The sequence below is a fragment of the Heterodontus francisci genome, chromosome 8 (genome assembly GCF_036365525.1).
Source record: "Heterodontus francisci isolate sHetFra1 chromosome 8, sHetFra1.hap1, whole genome shotgun sequence".
NCBI classification, from domain to species: domain Eukaryota; kingdom Metazoa; phylum Chordata; class Chondrichthyes; order Heterodontiformes; family Heterodontidae; genus Heterodontus; species Heterodontus francisci.
Window position 1 is genome coordinate 22,325,624 of NC_090378.1, and position 27,236 is coordinate 22,352,859.

General features: G+C 43.2%; 1 protein-coding gene across 1 annotated transcript in view; it reads left to right on the top strand.

Annotated features, from left to right (window-relative positions):
• Positions 1 to 27,236, top strand: part of LOC137373185 (bromodomain-containing protein 3-like) — a 192,330-nt gene that overhangs the window by 79,848 nt on the left and 85,246 nt on the right. Inside the window, exons 8-9 of the mRNA XM_068038041.1 lie at positions 997 to 1,182; positions 4,760 to 4,950. Of these exons, the coding sequence (XP_067894142.1) occupies positions 997 to 1,182; positions 4,760 to 4,950 (377 nt within the window). The remainder of the gene's footprint in view (positions 1 to 996; positions 1,183 to 4,759; positions 4,951 to 27,236) is intronic.

Below are 27,236 nucleotides of genomic sequence, written 5' to 3' on the forward strand. Positions count from 1 at the left end.
TTTTTTTTTTTTGCGTTTACTCCTTTGTGCTTTGTAGTTGTGTATAGGAAATTGAGAGTTAAATAATAGAACTGTTTTGAGTCTGCGTACTGAGTACTGTTGTGGAGCATAGCATTCATGGCTAAGACCAGAATTGGAGGTGGTGCAACCAAGATTTACTAAATTGGTCCCTGGGATGAGGGGGTTGTCCTATGATGAGAGGCTGAGTAAATTGGGCCTATATTCTCTGGAGTTTAGAAGAACGAGAGGCGATCTAATTGAGACATATAATATTCTGAAAGGGCTTGATAGGAGACCATCTCTCTTTACTACTACTACTACTACTACTACTACTACTACTACTACTACTACTACTACTACTACTACTACTACTCCTTTTCACCAACCCCCCCCCCCCCCCCCCACACACACACACACACACAACCCAGACCTGAACACTGCCTTTGCCCTTTGTGTTATACACAAGGATGCAAACAATCAACTAATTATCTTGACAGCTTTAAAACAGAACAAACCAGACATTTCTAGATCTGAAATGTGTACAGCACGTATTCAAAGTTAATATCAAGATGGAAGTATTTTTGATATTTAAATAAATTCTGAGATCTTCCTGTATATAGAACTGCTACACCAGCTTGAATTATCAAATGGGTACATCTGAGCCAAAACCTGAAATTTTCATTGTAGTAGAATCTAATTGTTCTTGTGAAGTGATTATTTTGCATTATACCACACGCTTATTTCCACACACGTTTTTCCTCAATGAAGATGTAATTAAGAAAAGCAGCCAGGGGGAAGGATTGGGTTCATATTGTATATTTCATCCAAAAGTGTTGCTTTTAATTCACTAACTTGTGTGTGGAATAAACAAAATAAGCTGCCATGTAGTGAGATTCATATTCCAATTGTGGAAAGTAGTTAAGATAAATTCTCTATAACTGGTACCCCAGTTAATAATCATCATCATCACGTAAGCCCTGTTACTCTGTTCAACAGGATGTTTTTGAGATGCATTTTGCAAAAATATCTAATGAACCTGTTAGAATTGCACCTTCGGCACAATCCACAACTCAATTCACCGAATCATCAAGCGAAGATGGTGATGACAGCTCCTCTGCTGAAAGTAGCTCTGAAAGCTTAAGAAAAGAGCAGAAGGATCGTCTTGCTCAGCTTCAGGATCAGGTAAGGAAGAATCTTGAATTTTTAAAAAATAAAATTTCACTTTAAATTTGCTTTGCCTTAGTGCCATAAATTTCTCAACTCGCTCATTGTTTTTCCCCATTGCCAGACTAGTATACTAACTGAGGGCCATATGCTTGTCAGTAACTCTGTACTATGAACGTCATTACCCCATCCTTTTGGGTTTCCAGATTTAGTATACATTTTCTTGGGGCAGACCATACCAAAATTGGTTTCTCATTCCTGATTATTCAGATTGTGTCAATTGAGAACACTTCTTCTCTGATTTCACTTTTTCAGTTGTTGAGGCATATATATTACGGCTTTCCTCCAAAATCAATCAGCGGCTGTCACTGGCACATTGTTCTGGTATATCCTTATTTGAATCCCCAGCCCCTCTGCCAGGATTTGCATCAATACCTGTGGCCATTCAACATTTGACTTCTCAAGTCTGCATCCTGTCTCAGGCATAGGAAATTAATAGATTATTGGGTTCAGTTTTGTGTTCTTCAGTCAATACCAGTCCGCATATTCAGTTACCGCAATGTTCTTTGATATCAAATTGGTCCGTTGTAGCACCTTGTTCCTTTTGCCACTTCCTTCAAAAGAAGAGATGTAATTGTAGAAAAAAAAACTTGTACACAGTTCTCACTGGGAGAAGTTAAATGGATTGATTTAGAGACAGCAGATCTTAAAATGACAGTGTCCTATATCAACAATGAATTTGTGAAAGTTTTCCTCACTCTCCAGTTCTTCCCCTCGCTTTCCACATACACCACCTGTCCAAAATACGTGAATGATAGTTAGCCATCTGCAACAGTTTGCTTCTAATGACTCTTTTTCCTTCTACTGTAAATAAATAAGAACTGGAACTCAGTGTGTGAACAACCCTGCCTCTGTCCACTCAATGGAACTCCATGCTTTTTGTTTCATTAATATCATGTGACCATGCTACTAATCTTGTAATAATTTTAATAGTGCATTGCCTGTCAAATATTAGCCTGCAGAAATTGCAGCTTCATCCATGCTGCAGTGACTTCTATCTTTTGGGTATTATTGGAGGATTTATTTAATTTATGCCTGGAGTAAACCGTTCCATTGCCTGATGAAACAAGATCATAATGTTATTCTGGGTGCTGTGCCATGAGTGTACCTAGACCAATAGATTTTTCATAACATGGTAAAGTAAATGGGGGAGGGGAAAGAGAGGAGAAATCAGCTGCTTCAATCATTTTACAGACTTTTCTTCAACTTTGTTACGATGGAACTATTTTCCAAAAGATGTACTTGGTGTGAGGCAGAGCACAAAACCATACTATTTTGCCCCTGGATGTTTAGGATCAGATTATATCAATTGCCCTAAACCCACATTAAAATACACTTGTCTGAAACTTTTCTGTCGATTTCATTTACATTAATTTGGCAGGGGGAAGGGGAACCAGGACGAAGCATTAGAGAGGAGGAGGTACAAGGTTTGCAGAGGACTGGGAGAGATGTATAGCATTAGAATGAAGAGAAGTTCTGTAATAGGAGGAGTCTGACAGTGGGGAAATGCAAGGCAGTCTAAAGTGGGTTTAGAGTGCATGTGTGTCGATGCCCGGAGCATGGTAAATGAGGTTATTGAGATATTCAAGGAGCCACATGGGGTTGTTCTGTGGTGGCAATAATAGAGACCTAATTCAAACAAAGGGAGGAATAGGCACTAAATATTCCTGGCTGCAATGTATTCAAGAAAGATAGGGAGGGGAAAAATACAGGTATAGCACTAGAAAGTAATGATGCAATTGAAGGTTTAAAGACAGAATCTACTTGGTTAGCATTAAGGAGCAATAGAGGACCTATTACACCACTGCCTGTATACTACAGACCACCAAATTGTAGGAAGGAGATAGAGGAGCAAATTGCAGAAAGATATAAGAGTAGTGACGATGGAGAATTTTAGTTATCCTACTTTGTATTGGTGTTTACTAAGAACCTGGATGCTGGCAAAATATCAGTAGAAGTGGAGATGGTAGAGGTAATGGATGAGATGAAAATTGATGGGCAGGATGTACTGGAAAGGCTGGTTATGCTTAGAATGGGTAAATCGCCTGGTCCGGGTGGCTTGCATCTCCGGTTGCTAAAGGAAGTGGGAGTGGAGATAGCAGAAGAGCTTGTCATAAACTTCCAATCTTCCCTAGATGCTGGGGAGGTGCCAGAGGATTGGCGAGTGGCAAATGATTCAAGAAAGGGTGTAAGGACGTTCCAAGTAACTACAGGCCAGTCGGTTGAGCATCTGTGGTGGGTATGGTTTTAGATACAGTGATTAGGGAAAAAGATCAACAGACACTTGGAGAGGTTGAGACAATTAGGGAGAGCCAGCACGGGTTTGTAAAAGGCAGATAGTGCTTGACTAATCTAATCAATTTTTTGATTAAGTAAAACAAGGTTGATGAAGGGAAAGTAATGGATGTTGTCTATATGGATTTTAAGAAAGTGTCTGACAAAGTACTACGTAAGAGGCTGGTGACCAAAATTGAGGCTCATGGAATAGGAGGGTCAGTGTTAGCTTGAATAAAAAATTGGCTAAAGAACAGAAGTGGTGGCAAATGGTCCAAACAATGAATGATTGATTGAAAAAGGAAATTGGATGGGCACTTGAGGGAAATAAACTTACAGGGCTACAGGGATAGAGCTGGGGAATGGGACTGATTGGATTGCTCTGCAGAGAGCCAGCATGGACTTAATGGGCTGAATGACCTCCTGTGCTGTTTTGACTGTCTCTAATAGATTCTGGGCGAACATAAAAGGGAATATAAAAGTATTTTTAAAAATATGTAAGTAGTAAAAGGGTAGTCAAAGGAAGAATAGGGCAGATTAAGGACCATGAAGGACATCTTGTGGAGGCAAAGGGCATGACTGAGGTACTAAATGGGTACTTTGCATCTGAATTTACTAAAGAGGAGGACGCTGATAATGTCACAGTAAAGGATGGGGTAGTAGAGAAATTAGATGGGATTGAAATATTTAAATAGGCAGTGCTTTAAAAGGTTGATAGCACTCAAAGTAAAAGAACATCCAGATGGGATGCATCCTAGGTTGCTGACCGAAGTCAGGGTGGAAATTGTGGAGACACTCTGGCCACCCCCTTCCAATCCTCCTTAGATATGGGAGTGTTGTCAGAGAATTGAAGGATTCTGGGCACCATACTTAAGGAAGAATGTCAAGCCCTTAAGAGGGGATGCAGGACGAGATTTATCGAGATGGTACCAGGGATGAAAAACATCAGTTATGTGGTGAGATTAGAGAAAAGTAACAAAAAAAAAAAGTTGGAACAATGTACTAACTGCTTTTTTAAAAAACCTTTTTGATTCATGAAACAGTCTGGTGTATAAAATTACTAGCTGGTAGAAAATGCAAGCCAGATTCATCACATTAGACCTATTTAATTTCAAGTCTACTTTGCCAGCCAGCAGCACTGAAACATAAAGAAAAGAATCTCTGCTCTTATAACTAGTTTCTGAAATGACCAGACTCAATGTGACAGCATGTTAACTAAATGTATGAAGAGTTTGACTTCTATCAACGTTATCTCTGACAGTTGAAAGCAGTACATGATCAGCTTACAGCCTTAACACGAGCACCATTGTCTAAGCTCAAGAAAAAGAGCAAAATCAAAAAGCAAAAGAAGAGAAAAGATAAAAAGAAGCTTATGAAAAAATGTGAAAAGAAGAAAATCAAATCCAAGCAATTGCAGAAAAAGAAATTCAAGAAAGACTCTGTGGAAAGAAGGTACAATCTGATTTTGTCACCACTGTTCTCCAACTTGTGTTTCCTCTCCTGAAGGCACTGTCTCAGTCTAGGTGCAGAAAAGATGGGAAGGTGTGTGAGGCAAAACCATAGCTTATTTTCTTCTATTTTTGGCTTGTTGGTTGTCCCTTTAAATCCAGTAACAAAACTTGCTTTTAAAGCCAGCTGCAGTTTAAAAAAAACACACACACACATGCATGTGCTCCGATCAAATCCGACAAGTATGTTGCAAGGTCAGTTCAAACTTGTTTTTATGGGGAGGAGCAATGTGAAAAAATACAAGCTGTGTTTTATTCAGTTAAAAGTATGGTTAATTATTTTTGGTGTGTTATGAAAATTTAAAGACCTGGCAACTGGTGAAAGGATTTCTGGACTTGATTTGCTTTTAGATTAGATTAGAAATACAGCACTGAAACAGGCCCTTCGGCCCACCGAGTCTGTGCCGACCATCAACCACCCATTTATACTAATCCTACACTAATCCCATATTCCTACCAAACATCCCCATCTGTCCGTATATTTCCCTACCACCTACCTATACTAGTGACAATTTATAATGGCCAATGGGAGAGTTAGTAAAAGATGGTCAACTTTAATTTGAAATTTTCACTGTTGAGACGATAGCCCAGTTAGCTCCCATTATTAGAAGATTACAAGAAAGGGGGTATGTGGATATAAAAGAATAGATTTTACACAGGATTGTGCCTCTAGTTCTTTCTTTACAAAGAGGTTTGGTAATAAATTATACATTTACAGTAGAAAGTTTATCAAATTGTTCTCGATCATGTGTTTAAAAAGTTTGCCTTAGATTTTAAAGTTAAAACTACATCTTACATTCTACCAATATTGTATTTCTACGAATTTTTAGAATGAGAGGTCTGTGGAGACACTGGATTCATTTCAGTGGTTTAAAATAATTAATATGGGCTTCTGTTCACTTTTTCCAGACACAAGTTTACCTCAGTACAAATAAATATTCATACAGCACCACTTGCATCTCGCAGGTCATCCCAAATGTTCCACAGCCAATTGATGACTTTTGAAATGTGGTTACTGTTAAGTAGGCAAACGTGGGAGTTCATTTGTGCACAGCAAGACCCCACAATCATGAATAAGATAAATAACCCTGTTTTGTATTATCTTCTTGTTTCTGGTTCCTAGATGTTGGAAATAATCACACTTTAAACTTTGAAAGGCTTGAGTTTTTCATTTTATTTGTTCAGCCACCATGCTGCCTGCTGTAGGACTGGTGAAACTGGTTTTGTGTTACATATCACATGACTCTCCAGTGCAGCTGTGAATGTGGCCCCACTGGAACACTCGCACATGACTAGTTCCTAGCGAAACAGTATATAACATACCTCTCTCTTTAAAACATAATGCCCCTATATCAATATAACTAAGGAAGATTATCAACCGACTTTTGGAAATAATCTGAACCCCCTTTAAGAATCTTTTATAGCATGTATTCTTTTTCTAAAACGTATTTTTCATGGTGTTGCTTGGGTGGTAAGATGTTGTGCCTCCATCTTGTAGATTTGGCATTTGTTGCTCTCAGGACCCCGGAAGTGCAGAAGGTTTTAGTTTAGGCAGGCATCAAGATCGGCGCAGGCTTGGAGGGCTGAATGGCCTGTTCCTGTGCTGTACTGTTCTTTGTTTGTTTGTTCAATGGTGAGTTGGCATGCTGTACAGGCGATGTTGTGTCACTTGCTTGTGATGTTGTCTCACTGGATAGTGATGATTCTGGTGTTGTTGATGGTCTTTTCTGTTGTTCCAGCTTAGGTGCAGGTCGAATATGGATTCTGTTCCTTCTCATTTGGTTACTAGTTTCGGTCTCAATGATATGATCTCGGGGTCTCCGTTTCACCAACTTTTGCTGGGCTCCAGGTTTTCATGATTGGATCCTGTACATGTACAGTTTGTCCTTTCAACAGCTCGGGTAGGGATTTAGCATACTTGAAGTGTTGCTCTCCTCTTACCTTTGTTTCAGTGAGTTGTTGTCTCACTTCCTCCTGGTCACTTGAAGGATGAATTTTGCATGGCAGAGTTGTCTTATATCTTTTCCCTTTCAACAGCTCTGCAGGTGATTTCATCTCAGCCTTGAGAGGTGTGGATCCTAGTGACAATAATGCCAGGTTTGGCATTTCACAAATGTTCTTTTGACCGTCTGCATGTGTCTTTCTATAAATCCGTGTCCCCATGGGTAGTGTGGTGGTGAGGTGATGTTGAACCCTTACTGGTCAGCGAATTTCTTAAATTCTCTGGATGTAAATTGGGTGCCATTGTCATATTAACCTTTCAGGAATCCCTTGCTCAGTGAACAGAACTTGTACTGCTGAGATGATTGTTGTGGCTTTCAAGTCTTTCACCTTCCGGATAAAACGGAACTTTGAGTAGTAGTCTGCAACTGAGGTACCACTCTTGATTATGTGGGAGTAAATCAACTCCTACAGTATGCCATGGTCTGGGTAGTACTTCAGTAGCTATCATCTCTTTTTGCTGTGTGTTTCTGTATTTCTGGCATACATTGCATGTAGACACCATATTTTCGATATCTTTGCATATGCCTATCCAGTACACAGCTGATCTGGCTCCGAGTTTACACTTCTCCATTCCTATGTGACCTTCATGAATCTTTTGAAGACATTCTTCCTGCATTGTTTTGGGTATGATTATTCTGGATCCGGCCAGCAGAACACCATCTTCTAGTGAGATGTCATCTCTGATAACCAGCAATACGGCAGTCGTGGTCTGTGTGTGCTGTATCTTATCAGGCCATCCCTGGATCACTTGCTGAGATAGCATCTGTATCTCCTCGTCTTTGCTGGTCTTATCTCTATTTTGACCAAGTTTATGTGGGGTTACATTCACTAGGTGATGAATCTTTATACCTAGATCTATTTCGTGTTTCTCCTGTTGACAACTGAGATAGGGTGTCTACCAGCACCATTTCTCTTCCTAGCTTATATTTCAGAGTGAAATCGTAACTCTGAAGCCTCAAGAGTAACCTCTGCAGTCTTGCTGGTGCTTTACATAATTTTTTCTTGTAGAGCTGCACCAGTGGATGATGATCACTCTCCACTATGAACTTTCTCCCATAGAGATATGTGTGGAACTTCTCACATCTATACACAACTGCCAAAAACACACTTTCTGTGTTGGCATATCTTGTCTCAGCTGATGATAGTGCTTTGGATGCAAATGCTATTGGCTTTCCCTCTTGTACCAGGGCTGCTCCCAGTCCTTTTGTGGAAGCATCTACTTGCAGAGTGACAGGTTTCTTTCTGTCATAGTATGACAGACTTGTCTCCTTGTGTAACTACCTTTTTTGAGTTTGTTGAAACTCCTGTCATGTGACTCTGACCACTGCTACTTTACATCTTCTTTCATTAGCTCCTGCAGGTTTGCTGTGTGTTCCGACGTGTGCGTATTGTATCAAACCAAAGAAACTTCTCAATTCTCTCATCACTTGGGGCTTCCATCCCAGAGATAACTGAGATTCTTTCACAGGACTTTACTTGACTCCATCAGGTGTGTACGGCATTCCGAAGAACTGGCATTCTGTCACTTTCACAATGCATTTGTCTGCGTTTTAGCTCAATCCCAGCTTTCCTGGTTCTCTCCATGGCTTCATGTAGATGGTTGTCATGATCTTTTCCATCTACACCATATATCTGGATATCATCTGCTATGCTGACTGCTCCTTTGCATCCCCTGTATGTCTCGTCTACTTTCTGTTGGAACACGTCCTGGCTTACTTTGAGGCTGAAGGGTAGATGCAGGAATTTGTACTGTCCAAAGGGTGTGTTAAATGTTGTCAACAATGAATATTCTGCATCCAGCTTCACATTCTAGTAGCCATTTCTGGCATCATGCTTGCTGAAAACTTTTGCCCCTGCCACTGCTGGTGTGATTTCTTCCAGTGTAGGAATAGGGTAGTGATCTAGGCAAAATCTTAATCGTCCATTTGGCTTCTCTCTCACCACGATAGAATTTACCCAATCTGTAGGTTCTGTGACTCTGGCAATCACTTTCTTTTCTTCCATTTCTTGGAGCTCTCTTTCAAGCTTTCCTTTTAGTTCTTCTGGTACTTTACGTGAGGGAAGAATCACTGGTTTCATCGCTGGGTCAATAATGATGTGAAACCCAAAATCTTCAAAGCAACCAACCGTCTCATCAAAACACTCTGGGTACGTTTGTACCAGATATTCTTTGCTTCTGATCAGAGTGTGCTTTTCAATGGGTGCACTGTCTTCAACCATCGGTGTTGCCTCTTTCACCTCATGGTTTACTGAGATAATCTGCAGCTGTTCGTGACTGCTCAACCCCAGGATAGCAGAACCCTCTGTTTCAGTGACGTAGAACATACAGTTAACGTCTTTTCCTTTGTATGTCCCTCTGATTTGAGTTGTTCTTAGCTGTCGAATCTCAGTTTTCCCCCCTCCCCCCCCCCCCCCCCCCCACCTCCCTTTTTGCTGTTAGCATGACGTCGTTTGGTTTCAGAGCACCTTTCCTTGGATAACCATTTTCCTCCAAATTTTCAGGAAAGATCTTCTGGTGTAGTCTGAGTGGGACGATGTTACTTTGTGCTCCAGTATCGATCTTCACCTTCAGATTTATTGTTGTGGGCTTATTTCTCACCCTCTTCCTGATCTAAATGATTGTGTGAATTTCTTTTTTCTGACAACTGTCACATCCAGACATTTCGTGCAATTGTATGGTTCCTATGTCTATCATGTTCTCAAACCCATTGTCATCTTCCAGGATATGGATGTTTTGGTTTCTTTCACTACTCATTCGCCCTGTTACTCGGGCTCTGGTGACTCGTCTAACACCACCTTCCCTTGTTCTGTACATCTTTTCCCAGTGATTGGTCTTTCCACAAGCTCTGCAGATTGATCCATATGCGGGACATTTCCTTCTGTCTGTCAATTCATGTGGTCGTTCACAGCTGCTGCATGTCTTTCTCTCTGTCTGGTGTACATTCTTTTGTTCTTTCATTGCATCAACCCTGCTGCCTTTCTCTAGACTTAACTGAAGGCTAGCCGTTTGGGTAGTCAGTGTCTTCATCTGTCTGCTCATGGCTTCATTTGCTCCGGCAGTGTCTACAGCCTGCGATATTGTGATCTTGTCCTTTCCAATTAGAGCTTTCTGTACTTCAGGATGTGCAGAACCCTAAATGAGCTGATCTATCAGCCTTTCATCTGTGTCCTTAAATTTACATTTTCTGGCTGCATTTTTCAATCTTGCTACGAAATTGTCAATAGGTCCACCTAGTTCTTGTCTGAGGCCTTGAAATTCATATCCGTATATCCGATTTGATTTTGGCTGGAGATGGGTGCTGAATCTTTCAAAAAACTTTTGTCTGGGTTTCTGCTGTCCTCTTCACTTAGGTCCCAGCTGTTAAATAAATTTAATCCTTTATTTCCAGCCCACAGAAGGATATAGCTGATCCTCTCCTCTTCACTAGTGCTTTTTAGGAAACTACTGAATGTCAATCTGCACTTTTGTTTAAACTTCTCAAATGCCTCTACAATATCATCAGCTTCCCAATTCATTATGGGCTGTAGCTGTGCATTCATTCCTGTCTCAGCTGACATTTCATTTTTAGTTTTCGCACGAGTCACTCAGTTTTTCTCAATCTCTCTCTCTGGGAAAATTGGTGCCAATCTAATTATTTTGAAATGTTCTAGGTTTACTCACAGACACTCGCTGCCACCATGTTACGTCTTCTTGTTTCCGGTTCCCAGATGTTGGAAATAATCACACTTTAAACTTGGAAAGGCTTGAGTTTTTCACTTATTTGTTCAGCCACCATGCTGCCTGCTGTAGGACTGGTGAAACTGATTTTGTGTTACATATCACATGACTCTCCAGTGCAGCAGTGAATGTGGCCCCACTGGAACATTTACACATAACTAGTTCCTAGCTAATTGGTTCCTAGCACGTTACAGATGGTATAACAATATATAACAGATCCATTAGTTTGTTTTTGGTGGCGTTGGTTGAGAGACAAATGTTGACTAGGACATTGGAAAAACATCCCTGCTCTTCAGTTAATGCCAAGGAATCTTTTATGCTCATCCAATCAGTCAGATGGGACCTCTATTTAACATCGTACCAAAAGACGCACCTCTGACTATGTAGAAGCTTCCCAGTACTGCAACTGTCACTTTTTCTGTAGGGGCGGCACAGTGGTGCAGTGGTTAGCACCGCAGCCTCACTGTCTGTGTGGAGTTTACACGTTCTCCCTGTGACTGCGTGGGTTTCCGCTGGGTGCTCCGGTTTCCTCCCACAGCCAAAGACTTGCAGGTTGATAGGTAAATTGGCCATTGTAAATTGCCCCCAGTACAGGTAGGTGGTAGGGGAATTGAGGGAAGGTGGGGATGTGGTAGGAATATGGGATTAGTATAAATGGGTGGTTGATGGTCGGCACAGACTTCGTGGGCCGAAGGGCCTGTTTCAGTGCTGTATCTCTAAATAAAATAAAAAATAAATAATTTCAATTATTTCTGGGTGTGGTTAATGCAGTTTGTTCCCAAGCATAAAAAGTGGCCTAGGTGCTATAAGAAGAAGATCCTGCTGAAAATTAAATTTCACTTGAAAAATCCGAAGCTTCTGACTGAAGTGGGAAACCAAGGCAACGTGCTGCATCATTATAGTGCCATTCACCATCTATCCATAAAGTAATTTTCTTAAAACTTGCACCAATATTTTTTAAATATATAAGCACACCGGCTCCCAACCCAAAAATGGGTGTTTATGCTGGATCAAATATAGTGAATGTATAATGGATGTTTTAAGATAAAAATGCTGAATAATAACACTCCTATATCTTGTGAAAACTCACTATCAGCAATCGTGCTATTTATCATGCTGATATGCTATGTGATTCCAATGCATTTTGAAAAATTTATGCAATCCAATTCATTTGTTCAAGTGATTCGTATGAGAGTTCAAACCAAGGCACAGCCTGCCCCCTCATTTGGATGTAAAAGATCCAATGGCACAATTCAAAGAAGAGCAGGGCAGTTCTCTCTAAGGAATAACTATTGGCCAGGACACAATCAACATCACTATGATGGGTTGCTGTTTATAGGATTTTCATGTATGCAAATTAGCTGTCATGTTTCACTACAACAGTGACTACATTTCAAAATTACTTCATTGGCTGTGTAAAGTGCTTTGGAATGTCCAGAAATTGTGAAAGGTGCTATATAAATGCAAGCTCTTAATTTTACCTATTAATAATACATGCTTTATTTTATAACATGCACTTGCTTTGTATTAAATACCATCTGCATAATGATTCTGTTCTGATCACTGTGACCTTCATCCCTCTATTTGGAACACCTGCCCATAATATGCAACTTCTATCATTTTTTTTATTCATTCATGGGATGTGGGCGTCGCTGGCTAAGCCAGCATTTATTGCCCACCCCTAATTGCCCTTGAGAAGGTGGTGGTGAGCAGCCTTATTGAACCGCTGCAGTCCATATGAGGTAGGTACACCCACAGTGCTGTTAGGAAGGGAGTTCCGGGATTTTGACCCAGCGACAGTGAAGGAACAGCGATATAATTCCAAGTCAGGATGGTGTGTGACTTGGAGGGGAACTTGCAGGTGGTAATGTTCCCATGCATTTGCTGCCCTTGTCCTTCTAGGTGGTAGAGGTAGTGGGTTTGGAAGGTGCTGTCTAAGGAGCCTTGGTGAGTTGCTGTAATGAATCTTGTAGATAGTACACACTGCTGCCACAGTGCGTGGGTGGTGGAGGGAGTGAATGTTTGTGGACGGGGGCCAATCAGCGGGCTGCTTTGTCCTGGATGGTGTCGAGCTTCTCTGTAGGACAAGATATTAATCAGGAAATAAGGGATGCGTGTAAGAAGGGCACTGCAATTATAATGGGTGATTTTAATCTGCATATAGACTGGACAAGTCAAATTGGCAAGGGTAGCATGGAAGACAAATTGGTAGAGTGCCTCAGGCATTGTTATTTAGAGCAATACGTTGCAGAACCTACCAGGGAACAGGCTATTTTAGATTTGGTATTGTGTAATGAGGTAGGATTAATAAGAGATCGTGTAGTTAAGGATCCTTTAGGGGGAAGCGATCATAACATGGTAGAATTTCAAATTCGGTTTGAGGGTGAGCAACTCGGGTCTCAAACCAGTGTCTTCTACTTAAACAAGGGCAATTACAGAGGTATGAAGAAAGAGTTGTCTAAAGCAGGCTGGGAAGTCAGTAAATGAGCAGTGGCAGACTTTTATGCAGATATTTCATAACACTCAGCAAACATCTATTCCAGTCAGAAGGAAGGACTCGAAGAGAATGATGAACCACCCTTAGATAACCAAGGAAGTTAAGGAGAGTATCAAATCAAAAACAAAGGCGTACAATGCGGCGAAAACGAGTGGTAGGCTGGAGGATTGGGAATTTTTTAGAAACCAGCAGCGGATGACTAAAAAACTAATAAAGAGGGAGAAAATTGATTGAGAGTAAACTGGCAAGAAATATAAAAACAAACAGTAAGAGCTTCTACGGGTATAGTAAAGGAGAGAGTAGCTAAAGTAAGTGTGGGACCCTTAGAGGATGAGACTGGGGAATTAAGAACAGGGAACAGGGAAATGGCAGATAATTTAAACCAATATTTTGCATCGGTCTTCACAGTGGAGGACACTATAAACATCCCAACAATAATAGATGAGCAAGGTGTAAATGGGAGGGAGGAACTTATAACAATCTCTATCACGAGGGAAAAGGTGCTGGACAAACTGATGGGACTAAAGACAGACAAGTCGGCAGGACCTGATGGCCTGCATCCAAGGGTTTTAAAAGAATTGGCTGCAGAGATAGTGGAGGCATTGGTCATAAAACACCAAAACTCACTGGATTCCAGTAGATTACCAGCGGATTGGGAAACTGCTAATGTGACACCCTTATTCAAGAAAGGTGGGAGACAGAAAGCAGGAAACTACAGACCAGTTAGCTTAACATCAGTCATTGGGAAAATGCTAGAGTCCATTATTAAGGAAGAAATAGCAGGACGTTTAGAAAAACATAATTCAATCAAACAGAGTCAACATGGTTTTATGAAAGGGAAATCATGTTTGACAAATTTGTTAGAGTTCTTTGAGGATATAACGAGCAGAGTGGATAAAGGGGAACCAGTAGATGTAGTGTATTTGGATTTTCAGAAGGCGTTTGAGAGGGTGCCACATAAAAGGTTATTGCACAAAATAAGAGTTCAGGGTATCGGGGGTAATGTGTTGGCATGGATTGTGGACTGGCTAACACACAGAAGGCAGAGAGTCGGGATCAGTGGGTGTTTTTCAGGTTGGAAAGTCGTAACTAGTGGGGTGCCACAAGGATCGGTGCTAGGGCCTCAACTATTTACTATCTCTATTAATGACTTGGAGGAAGGGACAGAGTGTAGTGTATACAAATTTGCTGACGATACAAAAGTAGATGGGAAGGCATGTTGTGATGAGGACACAAAGAATCTGCAAAGGGATGTAGATAGGTTAAGTGAGTGGGCAAAAACTTGGCAGATGGTGTTCAATGTGGGTCAGTGTGAGGTAATCCACTTTGGTAGGAAGAATAAAAAGGCAGATTATTATTTAGATGGAGAAAGATTACAAAATACTGCAGTACAGGGGGATCTGGGTGTTCTTGTGCATGAAACCCAAAAGGTAAGCATGCAGGTGCAGCAAGTAATTAGGAAGGCAAATGGAATTTTGGCCTTTATTGCTTTATGGGGGTTAGAGTTTAAAAATAGGGAAGTCTTGTTGCAAATGTACAGGGTGTTGCTGAGGCCACACCAGGAGTACTGCGTACAGTTTTGGTCCCTGTATTTAAAGAATACAGTTGTGGCCCTTTCCTATCCTGAGTGGTGTGAAACAGGGCTGTGTTCTCGCACCCACACTTTTTGGGATTTTCTTCTCCCTGCTGCTTTCACATGCGTTCAAATCCTCTGAAGAAGGAATTTTCCTCCACACAAGATCAGGGGGCAGGTTGTTCAACCTTGCCCGTCTAAGAGCGAAGTCCAAAGTACGGAAAGTCCTCATCAGAGAACTCCTCTTTGCTGACGATGCTGCTTTAACATCTCACACTGAAGAATGCCTGCAGAGTCTCATCGACAGGTTTGCGTCTGCCTGCAATGAATTTGGCCTAACCATCAGCCTCAAGAAAACGAACATCATGGGGCAGGATGTCAGAAATGCTCCATCCATCAATATTGGCGACCACGCTCTGGAAGTGGTTCAAGAGTTCACCTACCTAGGCTCAACTATCACCAGTAACCTGTCTCTAGATGCAGAAATCAACAAGCGCATGGGTAAGGCTTCCACTGCTATGTCCAGACTGGCCAAGAGAGTGTGGGAAAATGGCGCACTGACACGGAACACAAAAGTCCGAGTGTATCAGGCCTGTGTCCTCAGTACCTTGCTCTACGGCAGCGAGGCCTGGACAACGTATGCCAGCCAAGAGCGACGTCTCAATTCATTCCATCTTCGCTGCCTTCGGAGAATACTTGGCATCAGGTGGCAGGACTATATCTCCAACACAGAAGTCCTTGAAGCGGCCAACACCCCCAGCTTATACACACTACTGAGTCAGCGGCGCTTGAGATGGCTTGGCCATGTGAGCCGCATAGAAGATGGCAGGATCCCCAAAGACACATTGTACAGCGAGCTCGCCACTGGTATCAGACCCACCGGCCGTCCATGTCTCCGTTATAAAGACGTCTGCAAACGCGACATGAAATCGTGTGACATTGATCACAAGTCGTGGGAGTCAGTTGCCAGCATTCGCCAGAGCTGGCGGGCAGCCATAAAGACAGGGCTAAATTGTGGCGAGTCGAAGAGACTTAGTAGTTGGCAGGAAAAAAGACAGAGGCGCAAGGGGAGAGCCAACTGTGCAACAGCCCCAACAAACAAATTTCTCTGCAGCACCTGTGGAAGAGCCTGTCACTCCAGAATTGGCCTTTATAGCCACTCCAGGCGCTGCTTCACAAACCACTGACCACCTCCAGGCGCGTATCCATTGTCTCTCGAGATAAGGAGGCCCAAAAGAAAAAGAATACTAGCATTGGAGACTGTTCAGAAAAGGTTCGCTAGGCTGATTGTTGGGATGAAGGGGCTGTCTTATAAAGAACTGCTAAACAGGTTAGGCCTTTATTCATTAGAGTTTAGAAGAATGAGAGGTCATCTTATAGAAACATATAAGATTTTAAGGGGGCTTGACAGAGTAGATGTTGAGAAGGTGTTTCCACTAGTGGGGGAATCTCGAACTAGGGGACATAGTTTTAAATGTGTGCCCCCTTATTCTGTAACTGAGATGCAAAGGAATTTCTTCTGAGGGTGGTGAATATCTGGAATTCTCTGCATCAGAGTTGTGGAGGCTAGGTCACTAAATGTATTTAAGGAGGAGGTAGATTTTTGAAATCTCGAAGTCTAGGGTTAGGCGGAGCAGGCCCGAAAGAGGAGTTGAGGCCTGGGACAGATCAGCCATGATCTTATTGAATGGCGGGGCAGGCTTGAGGGGCTGAATGGCCTACTCCTCCTATTTCTTATGTTCTTGCGTTCTTCTGAGTGTTGTTGGAACTGCAGCCATCCAGGCAAGTGGAGAGTATTCCATCACACTCCTGACTTGTGCCTTGTAGATGGTGGACAGGCTTCGGGGAGTCAGGAGGTGAGATACTCACCGCAGGATTCCTAGCCTCGGACCTGCTCTTGTAGCCACAGTATTTATATGGCTACTCCAGTTCAGTTTCTGGTAAATGGTAACCCCTAGGATGTTGATAGTAGGGGATTCAGTGATCATAATGCCATTGAATGTCAAGGGGAGGTGGTTAGATTCACTCTTCTTGGAGATGGTCATTGCCTGGCACGTGTCTGACGTGAATGTTACTTGCCGCTTATCAGCCCAAGTCTGGCTATTGTTCAGGTCTTGCTGCATTTCTACATGGACTGCTTCAGTATCTGGAGTTGCAAATGGTGCTGAACATTGTGCAATCATCAGCGAACATCGCCGCTTCTGACCTTATGATTGAAGGAAGGTCTTTGATGAAGCAGCTGAAGATGGTTGGGCCGAGGACACTACCCTTAGGAACACCTGCAGTGATGTCTAGGAGCTCAGATGATTGCCCTCCAACAGCCGCAACCATCTTCCTTTGCGCTAGGTATGACTCCAACCAGCGGTGAGTTTTCCCCCTGATTCCCATTGACTTCAGTTTTGCTAGAGCTCCTTGATGCCATACACGGTCAAGTGCTGCCTTGATGTCAAAGGCAGTCACTCCCACTTAACCTCTGGAGTCCATGTTTGAACCAAGGCTGTAATGAGGTCTGGAGCTGAGTGGCTCTGGCAGAACCCAAACTGAGTGTCACTGAGTAGGTTATTGCTAAGCAAGTGCTGCTTGATAGCACTGTCAATGACACTTTCCATCACTTTACTGTTGATTGAGAGTCGACTGATGGGGTGGTACTTGGCCGGGTTGGATTTGTCCTGCTTTTTGTGTACAGGACGTACTTGGGCAATTTTCCACATTGACTGTGTTGTAGTTGTACTGGAACAGCTTGGCTAGGGGCACGGCTAGTTCTGGAGCACAGGTCTTCAGTACTATTGCCAGAATGTTGTCAGGGCCCATTGCCTTTGCAGTATCCAGTGCCTTCAGCTGTTCCATGATATCAAGTGGAGTGAATCAGATTGACTGAAGACTGACAACTGTGACGCTGGGGACCTTTGGAGGCGGCCAAGCTGGATCATCAACTCGGCACTTCTGGCTGAAGATCAATGCAAATGCTTCAGCCTTGTCTTTTGCACTGATGTGCTGGGCTCCCCCATCGTTGAGGATGGAGATATTTGTGGAACCTCCTCCTCCTGTTAGTTGTTTAATTGTCCGCCATTCATGACTGGATGTGGCAGGACTGCAGAGCGTAGATCTGATCCGTTGATTATGGGATCGCTTAGTTCTGTTTATCACATGCTGCTTACACAGTTTGGCATGCAAGTAGTCCTGTGTTGTAGCTTCACCAGGTTGACACCTCATTTTGAGGTATGCCTGGTGCTGCTCTTGGCATGCTCTCCTGCACTCTTCATTGAACCAGGGTTGGTCTCCTGGCTTGATGGTAATGGTAGAGTGGGGAATATGCTGGGCCATGAGGTTACAGATTGTGGTTGAGTACAATTCTGCTGCTGCTGATGACCCACAGCGCCTCATGAATGCCCAGTTTTCCATTACTAGACCTGTTCATAATCTATCCCATTGAGCACAGTGTTAGTGCCACACAACACAATGGAGGTATCCTCAATGTGAAGACGGGACTTTGTCTCCAAGGATTGTGCGGTTGTCACTCCTACCAATACTTTCATGGACAGATGCATCTGCGGCAGGCAGATTGGTGAGGATGAGGTCAAGTATGTTTTTCCCTCTTGTTGGTTCCTTCACCACCTGCTGCATACCCAGTCTCGCAGCTATGTCCTTTAGGACTCAGCCAGCTTGGTCAGTAGTGGTGCCACCGAGCCACTCTTGGTGGACATTGAAGTCCCCCACCCAAAGTACGTTCTGCGCCCTTGCCACCCTCAGTTCTTGCTCTAAGTGGTGTTCAACATGGTGGAGTACTGATTCGTCAGCTGAAGGAGGGCAGTCGGTGGTAATCAGCAGGAGGTTTTCTTGCCCATGTTTGACCAGATGCTATGCGACTTCATGGGGTCCGGAGTCGATGTTGAGGACTCCCAAGGCAGCTCCCTCCCTCCCGTATACCAATATGCCGCAACCGCTGCTGGGTCTATCCTGCCGGTGGGACAGGACATACCCAGGGATGGCAGTGTCTGGGACATTGTAAGGTATGATTCCGTGAGTATGACTGTGGCAGGCTGTTGCTTGACTAGTCTGTGGGACAGCTCTCCAACTTTGGCACAAGCCCCCAGATGTTAGTAAGGAGGACTTTGCAGGGTCGATGGGGCTGGGTTTGCTGTAGTCATTTCCGGTTCCTAGGTCGATGCTGGATGGTCCGTCCGGTTTCATTCATTCTTATTGACTTCGTAGCAGTTAGATACAATTGAGTGGCTTGTTAGGCCATTTCAGAGGGCATTTAAGAGTCAACCACATTGCTGGGGTCTGGAGTCACATGTAGGCCAAGCCAGGTAAGGACAGCAGATTTCCTTCCCTAAAGGACATTAGTGAACCAGATGAGTTTTTACAACAATCGACAATAGTTTATGGCCATCATTAGACTAGCTTTTAATTCCAGATTTATTGAATTCAAATTCCACCTTCTGCTGTGGTGGGATTCGAACCCATGTCCCCAGATCAATACCCTGGGTCTCTGGGTTACTAGTGCAGTGGCAATATCACTGCGCCTACGCTACCGCCTCCCCCTTATGGTCTTGAGACCATCTCATCTATTCACATTGATCAACTACAACTTCTAACTTAACGACCATTTGTTTACTATTCTAACAAATTTAATCGTTTTCTACTGTTCTAAGACATTTTAATATCTTGCAAAAAATCTTTATTGTGCTTTCAAGTCTTTCTGGCTGTCTATAGCCTTGTATTCACCAGATAAATAACAAGAATATTTGTTGTACCTTTCTTGTGGTACTAATATTGTTCCTACTCTAGGCTGCCCAGAACTGCAAACAATACTCCTGCTGTGATCAAGCCAATATTCTGTTTTTAAAAAAAAAATCACTTTCGTATTTTAAGTGGACAACATCTGTTTGCTGATACAAAAGCAAAATACTGCAGATTTGTTTTTTATTCATTTGTGGGATGTAGGCATTGCTGGCTAGGCCAGCATTTATTGCCCATCCCTAATTGCCCTTGAGAAGGTGGTGGCGAGCTGCCTTCTTGAACTGCTGCAGTCCTTGGGGTGTAGGTACACCCACAGTCCTGTTAGGAAGGGAGTTCCAGGATTTTGACCTAGTGACAGTAAAGGAATGGCAATATAGTTCCAAGTCAGGATGGTATGTGACTTGGAGGTGAACTTGCAGGTGGTGGTGTTCCCATTGCATCTGCTGCCCTTGTCCTTCTTCTTGTCCTGGGTGGTCGAGCTTGTGGGTTTGGAAGGTGCTGTCGATGGAGCCTTGGTGAGTTGCTGCAATGCATCTTGTAGATGGTACTGCTGCTACTGTATGTGATGAAGGGACTGAATGTTGAAGGTGGTGGATGGGGTGCCAATCAAGCAAGTTGCTTTGTCTTGGATGGTGTTGAGCTTCTTGAGTGTTGCTGGAGCTGCACCCATCCAGGCAAGTGGAGAGTATTCTATTACACTCCTGACATGTACCTTGTTGACGGTGAACAGTCACTGAGGAGTCAGGAGGTGAGTTACTTGCCACAGAATTCCCACTGTCTGAGTCACAGAATCACAGAATAATACAGTGCAGAAGAGGCCCTTTGGCCCATCGAGTCTGCACCGATGCATTAAAGACAACTGACCTGTTTACCTAATCCCATTTGCCAGCACTTGGCCCATAGCCTTGAATGTTATGACGTGCCAAGTGCTCATCCAGGTACTAGTTCTAGAGCATAGGTCTTCAGTACTATTGCCGGAATGTTGTCAGGGCCCATTGCCTTTGCAGTATCCAGTGCCTTCAGCCGTTTCATGATATCAAGTGGAGTAAATCAGATTGACTGAAGACTGGCAACTGTGATGGATGCAAATGCTTCAGCCTTGTCTTTTGCACTGATGTGCTGGGCTCCCCCGCCGTTGAGGATGGCGATATTTGTGGAGCCTCCTCCTCCTGTTAGTTGTTTAATTGTCCACCATTCATGACGGGATGTGGTAGGACTGCAGAGCTTAGATCTGATCCATTGGTTGTGGGATCGCTTAGTCCTGTCTATTGCATGCTGCTTCTGCTGTTTGGCATGCAAATAGTCTTGTGTTTTAGTTTCACCAGGTTGACCCCTCATTTTTAGGCATGCCTGGTGCTGCTCCTGGCATGCCCTCTTGCACTCTTCACCCAGCTTGATGGTAATGGTAGAGTGGGGGATATGCCGGGCCACGAGGTTGCAGATTGTGGTTCAATACAGTTCTACTGCTGATGGGTCTCATGGATGCCCATTTTTAAGTTGCTAGATCTGTTCGCAATCTATCCCATTTAGCACACTGATAGTGCTACAGAACCTGATGGAGGGTATCCTCAATGTGAAGATGGGACTTCGTCTCCACAAGGACTGTGCGATGGTCACTCCTACCAATACTGTCCTGGACAAATGCATCTGCGACAGGTAGATTGGTGAAAACGAGATCAAGTAAGGTTTTCTCTCTTGTTGGTCCTGTCATGCAGACCCCCACCTGCCAAGAATGAGGCATATTAATTTTGTCATATGAATATTAATGTTAAACTGTTGCTGGAGTGAAGCAATGACTTGTTAAAGAGATCACCAGATATTTGCATACTAAAAGACGCTGCTTGTGGAGACAAAGGACTGTTCCCTGATCCAATTAACCCAAATGGATTTTGATCACCAGACATAGAAGGTGTAAGGAAGCGCATTCCAGGGCCTACTAAGACAATACAATCCACGAGCGTAGAAGTGGTTAAGCCAGTTAGACACATGACCGACCTGCTGGCCAACGTGTTTTTTTTTTCATTTGTGTCACACAGAAATGAACAGAAGTCAGTTTTGCAATAGAAGCTGAAACAAGCAAGCTTCTCTCTTGGCTGTGTCTCTCGCCTTCTCCCAAGCCACCGGACCCACAGAAGACACGTACACCTCAAGAGAGAGAAGTCTCTGACATCGAAACAAGTTGAACTGTGAACTGGGCCCCAACGATTAGCAGGACTTACTGGCAACCGAAGACTTGATATTGAACTCAAAGGACAGTAAATAACTAACAGATATTGCCTCAGACTTTTCCCCTTTATTTCTACTTTTTCTGTCTCTATCTGCGTGTGTGTTTATCGCATGTGCATGCTAGCATGGTTGCGTCGCATATTCGTTGTCGTTAACCAGATTAGAGTTTAAGATTAATAAACTTCTTCCTTTCTTGTTTAAATCTAAGGAAACATGTCTGATTTCTTTGCATTACAATTGGAGCAGTGAACAAGGATTCACTGAAGGGGGAGCTAAAAACATGGTGCTTCTAAAATTAAACCCTGTTGCAGTTAAAGCAGGCAAAGGCTGAGGGAACCCCTAGACCCCTTTTCACCTGGTCGTAACAATACTCTCACCACCTGCTGCAGACCCAGTCTAGCAGCTATGTCCTTTAGGACTCAGCCAGCTCAGTCAGTAGTGGTGCTACCTGAGCCCTCTTAGTGATGGATATTGACGTCCCCCATCCAGAATACATTCTGTGCCTTGCTACCCTCTGCTTCTTCCAATTGGTGTTCAACATGGAGAAGCACTGATTCATCAGCCAGGGGTTGGGAGTGGGGGTGCTGGTGGTAGGTGGTAATCAGCAGGAGGTTTCCTTACCCATGTTTGACTTGATGCCATGAGACTTCATGGGGTCTGGATTTAATGTTGAGGACTCCCAGGGCAACTCCCTCCCGACTCTATATCAATGCCACCACCTCTGGTGGGTCTGTCCTGCTGGTGAGACAGGTCATACCCTGGGATGGTGACGGTAGTGTCAGGGACATTATCTGTAAGGTAGGATTCCATGAGTATGGCTGTCAGGCTGTTGCTTGACTAGTCTGTGAGACAACTCTCCAATTTTGGCACAAGCCCCAGATGTTCGTAAGGAGGACTTTGCAGGGTCGACAGGGCTGGGTTTGCCATTGTCGTTTCCGGTGCCTAAGTCGATGCCCCAGGTGATCAGTCCGGTTTCATTCTTTTATTTACACTTTGTAGCAGTTTGTTACAACTAAGTGGCTTGCTAGGCCATTTCAGAGGGCATATAAGAATCAACCACATTGCTATGGGTGGAGTCACGTAGACCAGACCAGGTAAGGATGGCAAATTTCCTTCCCTAAAGGATATTCGTGAACCAGATGGATTTTTATAACAATTGATAGTGGTTTCATGGTCACCATTAGACTAGCTTTTCATTCCAGATTTATTAATTGAATTCAAATTTCACCATTTGCCATGGTGGGATTCGAAACCATGTCCCCAGAGCATTAGCCTGGGCCTTTGTATTACTAGTCCAGTGGCAACTACGCCACCACCTCCCCCATATACAAGGATGTAAAGTGTTCAGAAAAGATAGAGAAGGAAAAAAGAGATGTGGGGTAGCAGTCCTGATTAGGGAAGAAATTGCAGTGCTGGAAAGGAAGGATGCCCTTGAAGGGGCAAAGACAGAATCTATTTGATTAGAGTTGAGCAAAAAGGGTATGGTCACGCTACTAGGGGTATTCTAAATAGTGAGAGATAGAGAAGCAAATCTTCAAGGAAATCACAGATGTGCAGGAACTATAGAGTGGTGATACTGGGGGACTCTACCAAAATATTGATTGGGATAATTTTAGAGTAAAGGGTAAGGAGGGGGAGGAATTCCTTTAATTTCAGGAGAACTTCCTTGATCAATATGTTCTCAGCCCAACTGAGAAGGAGGCATTGCTGGGAAATGAGGTGGACCAAGTGTCTGTGGGGGCGCACTTGGGCAAGAGTGATTATATTATAAGGTTTAGACTAGTAATGCAGAAAAGCAAGGAACAAAATAAGGTATAATGTCTGGATTGGAAGAGGGCTAATTTCAATACGATGAGAAGGGATCTAGCCAGGGTAGAATAGAACTAAAGATTCGCAAGAAGAGCTGTATCGGAACAGTGGTTTATTTTTAAGGAAGTGATGCTTCAGGTACAGGCTAGGAACATTCCAACAAGGGTGAAAGGTAGGGGAACCAAAAACAGGGCTCCTTGGTTGACAAGGGAGATAGATTATGATGATGAAACAAAAGAGGATGTATGATGCATGTCAGGTGAACATCAAGTGAGAACCAGGCCATATACAATAAGTTGAGAGGGGAGTTGAAGAGGAAAATATGACTGGCAAAGAGAATATGAAAATAGAATGGAAGTCAACATAAAAGGGAACCCAAAGATCTTCTATCGGCATGTAAATAGTAAGTGAGTAGTAAGAGGAGGAGTAGAGCCTATTAGGCACAGAGTGAGTTATATATGCTTAGAGCCGTAGGGCAAAACTAATATACTTAATGAGTACTTTGTATCAGCCTCCATTTCATTAGTGAACACTGACAAAATTTGAGTAGAAGCAAAGAGTTAAGGAAATGGATAGGATAAAAATTAAGGCGGGGAGGGGGCGGTGGGTGGGGTGGAACTAAAAAGGTTGGCTATGCTTTTGTTGATTGATAAGGCACCCGGTCCGGATGGCTTGCATCCCAGGTTGTTAAAGGAAGTGGGGATGGAGATAGTGGAAGGGCTTGTCGTAATCTTCCAATCTTCCCTGGATATGGGGGAGGTGCCACATAATTGGAGAGTGGCAAATGTGACACCCCTATTCAAGCAAGGGTGCAAGGACAGTCCTAGCAACTATAAGCCAGTTAGTTTAACATCAGTGGTGGGTAAGGTTTTAGAAACAATAATCAGAAAAAATATCAATGGACACTTAGAGAGGTTTGAGTTAATTAAGGATAGCCAGCATGGATTTACTAATATACAAACATACGAATTAGGAGCAGAAGTAGGTCATTCAGGCCCTCGAGCTTGTTCCGCCGTTTAATAAGATCATGGCTGATCTGTTTTGTTTCGAATTCCACACTCCCATCCACCCCCAATAACCTTTGATTCCCTTGACGAACAAGAATCTATATACCTCTGCCTTAAAAATATTTGAATATTCAAATATTCAATGACCCCGGCTCCACAACCTTCTGAGGCAGTGTGTTCCCAAAGTCGCGCAACCCTCAGAAAAAATTCTCATCTCTGTCCAAAAAGGGCGATCCCAAATTTTAAAGCAGTGTCCCCTAGTTCTGGACTTCTCCACAAGAGGAAACCTCCTATCCACAATCACCTCGTCAAGACCATTCAGGATCTTATATACTACAATCCAGTCTCCCCTCACTCTTCTAAACTCCAGTGAAAACAAGCCTAGTCTGTCTAACCTTTCCTCATAAGACAACCCACTCATTCCAGATATCAATCTAGTAAACCTCCTCTGAACCACCTCCAGTGCATTTGCATCAGGATTAATCTCCACATGGAGAGGCAGGGATTAATTAATCAGGGATAGTCAGCATGGCTTTGTCAGGGGGAGATCGTGTCTAACAAATTTGATTGAATTTTTAGAGGAGGTGACTAGGTGTGTAGATGAGGGTAAAGCAGTTGATGTAGTCTACATGGACTTCAGTAAGGCTTTTGATAAGGTCCTGCATGGGAGATTGGTCAAGAAGGTAAGAGCCCATGGGAGCCAGGGCAATTTGGCAAATTGGATCCAAAATTGGCTTAGTGGCAGGAGGCAGATGCTGATGGTCGAGGGTTGTTTTTGCGATTGGAAGCCTGTGACGCAGGGATCAGTGTTGGGACCTTTGCTGTTTGTAGTGTGCATTAATGATTTAGACGTGAATATAGGAGGGATGATCTGTAAGTTCACAGATGACACGAAAATTGGTGTCGTAAATAGTGAGGAGGAAAGCCTTAGGTTACAGGACGATTACAGATGGGCTGGTAAGATGGGCAGAGCAGCGTCAGGTGGAATTTAATCCTGAGAAGTGTGAGGTGATGCATTTTGGAAGGACTAACAGGGCAAGCGAATATACAATGGATGGTAGGACCCTAGGAAGTACAGAGGGTCAAAGGGACCTTGGTGTACTTGTCCATAGATCACTGAAGGCAGCAGCACAGGTAGATAAGGTGGTTAGGAAGGCATATGGGATACTTGCCTTTATTAGCCGAGGCATATTATATAAGAGCAGGGAGGTTATGATGGACCTGTATAAAACGCTAGTTAGGCCATGGCTGGAGTACTGTGTATAGTTCTGGTCTCCACACTATAGGAAGGATGTGATTGCACTGGAGAGGGAGCAGATGAGATTCCCCAAGATGTTGTCTGGGCTGGAGCATTTTGGCTATGAGGAGAGACTGGATAGGCTAGGGTTGTTTTCCTTATAGTAGAGAAGGCTGAGGGCGGACCTGATTGAGGTATACAAAATTATGAGGGGGATAGGGTAGATAGGAAGAAACATTTCCCCTTAGCAGAGGGGTCAATAACCAGGGGGCATAGATTTAAAGTAAAGAGCAGGAGGTTTAGAGGGAATTTGATGAAAAAAATTTTCACCCAGAGGGTGGTTGGCGTCTGGTCCACACTGTCTGAAGGTAGAGGCAGGAACCCTCAACATTTAAGAAGTATTTAGATAAGTACTTAAAATGCAGTAGCAAACAAGGCTATGGGCCTCTTGCTGGAAAATGGGATTAGAATAGATAGGTGCTTGTTGGCAGGCACGGACACGATGGGCCAAAGGGCCTGTTTCTGTGCTCTATGACTCTATCCTTCCTTAAATAAGGAGACCAAAACTGCACACAGTATTCGAGATGTGGTCTCACTAGTGCCCTGTATAATTGAAGCATAACATCCTTACTTTTATTTTCAGTTCCTCTCGTTCTAAAGGATAGCATTCCATTCGCAGATCATGCTTGACTAATCTAACTGAATTCTTTGAAGTAACAGAAAGTTGATGAAGGGAATGCGATGGATGTTGTTTATATGGATTAAAAGAAAGCAGTTGATAAGGTACCACCTAAAAGACTGGTTAACAAAATTGAAGCTCATGAAGTAGGAGGGTCAATTGGATAAAAAAAAAATTAGCTTAAGGACAGAAAACAGCAAGTTGTAGTAAATGGTTGCTTTTCCGACTGGAGGTAGACAGTGGTGTTCCCCAAGGGTCAGTGCTGGGACCACTGCTTTTTTTTTGCTATATATAAATTATTTGGATCTTAGAATAGAGTAGAATCTCAATTTGCTGACTAGACTAAAGTTGGAGGTGAGGCAAGCAGTGAGGATATGAACTGCCTGCCACAGTACATAGGCTACCAGAATGGGCAGAGAGGTGGCAAATTGAATTTAATACTGACAAGTATGAGATAATGCATTTTGGCAGAAGGAATAGGGAGAGGCAATATACACTTAATGGTACAGTTCTAAAGAGTGTGCAGGAACAGAGGGACCTGGGGTGCATATGCATGGATCTTTGAAGGTGGCAAGACATATTGAGAGAGTGTTTAGTAAAGCACATGGGATCTTGGGCTTTGCAAATAGCGGCATTGAGTACAAGAGCAGGAAAATTATGCTGAACCTTTATAAAGCTCTTGTTAGGCCCCAACTGGAGTATTGCGTCCAGTTCTGGTCTCTACACTTTAGGAAGGA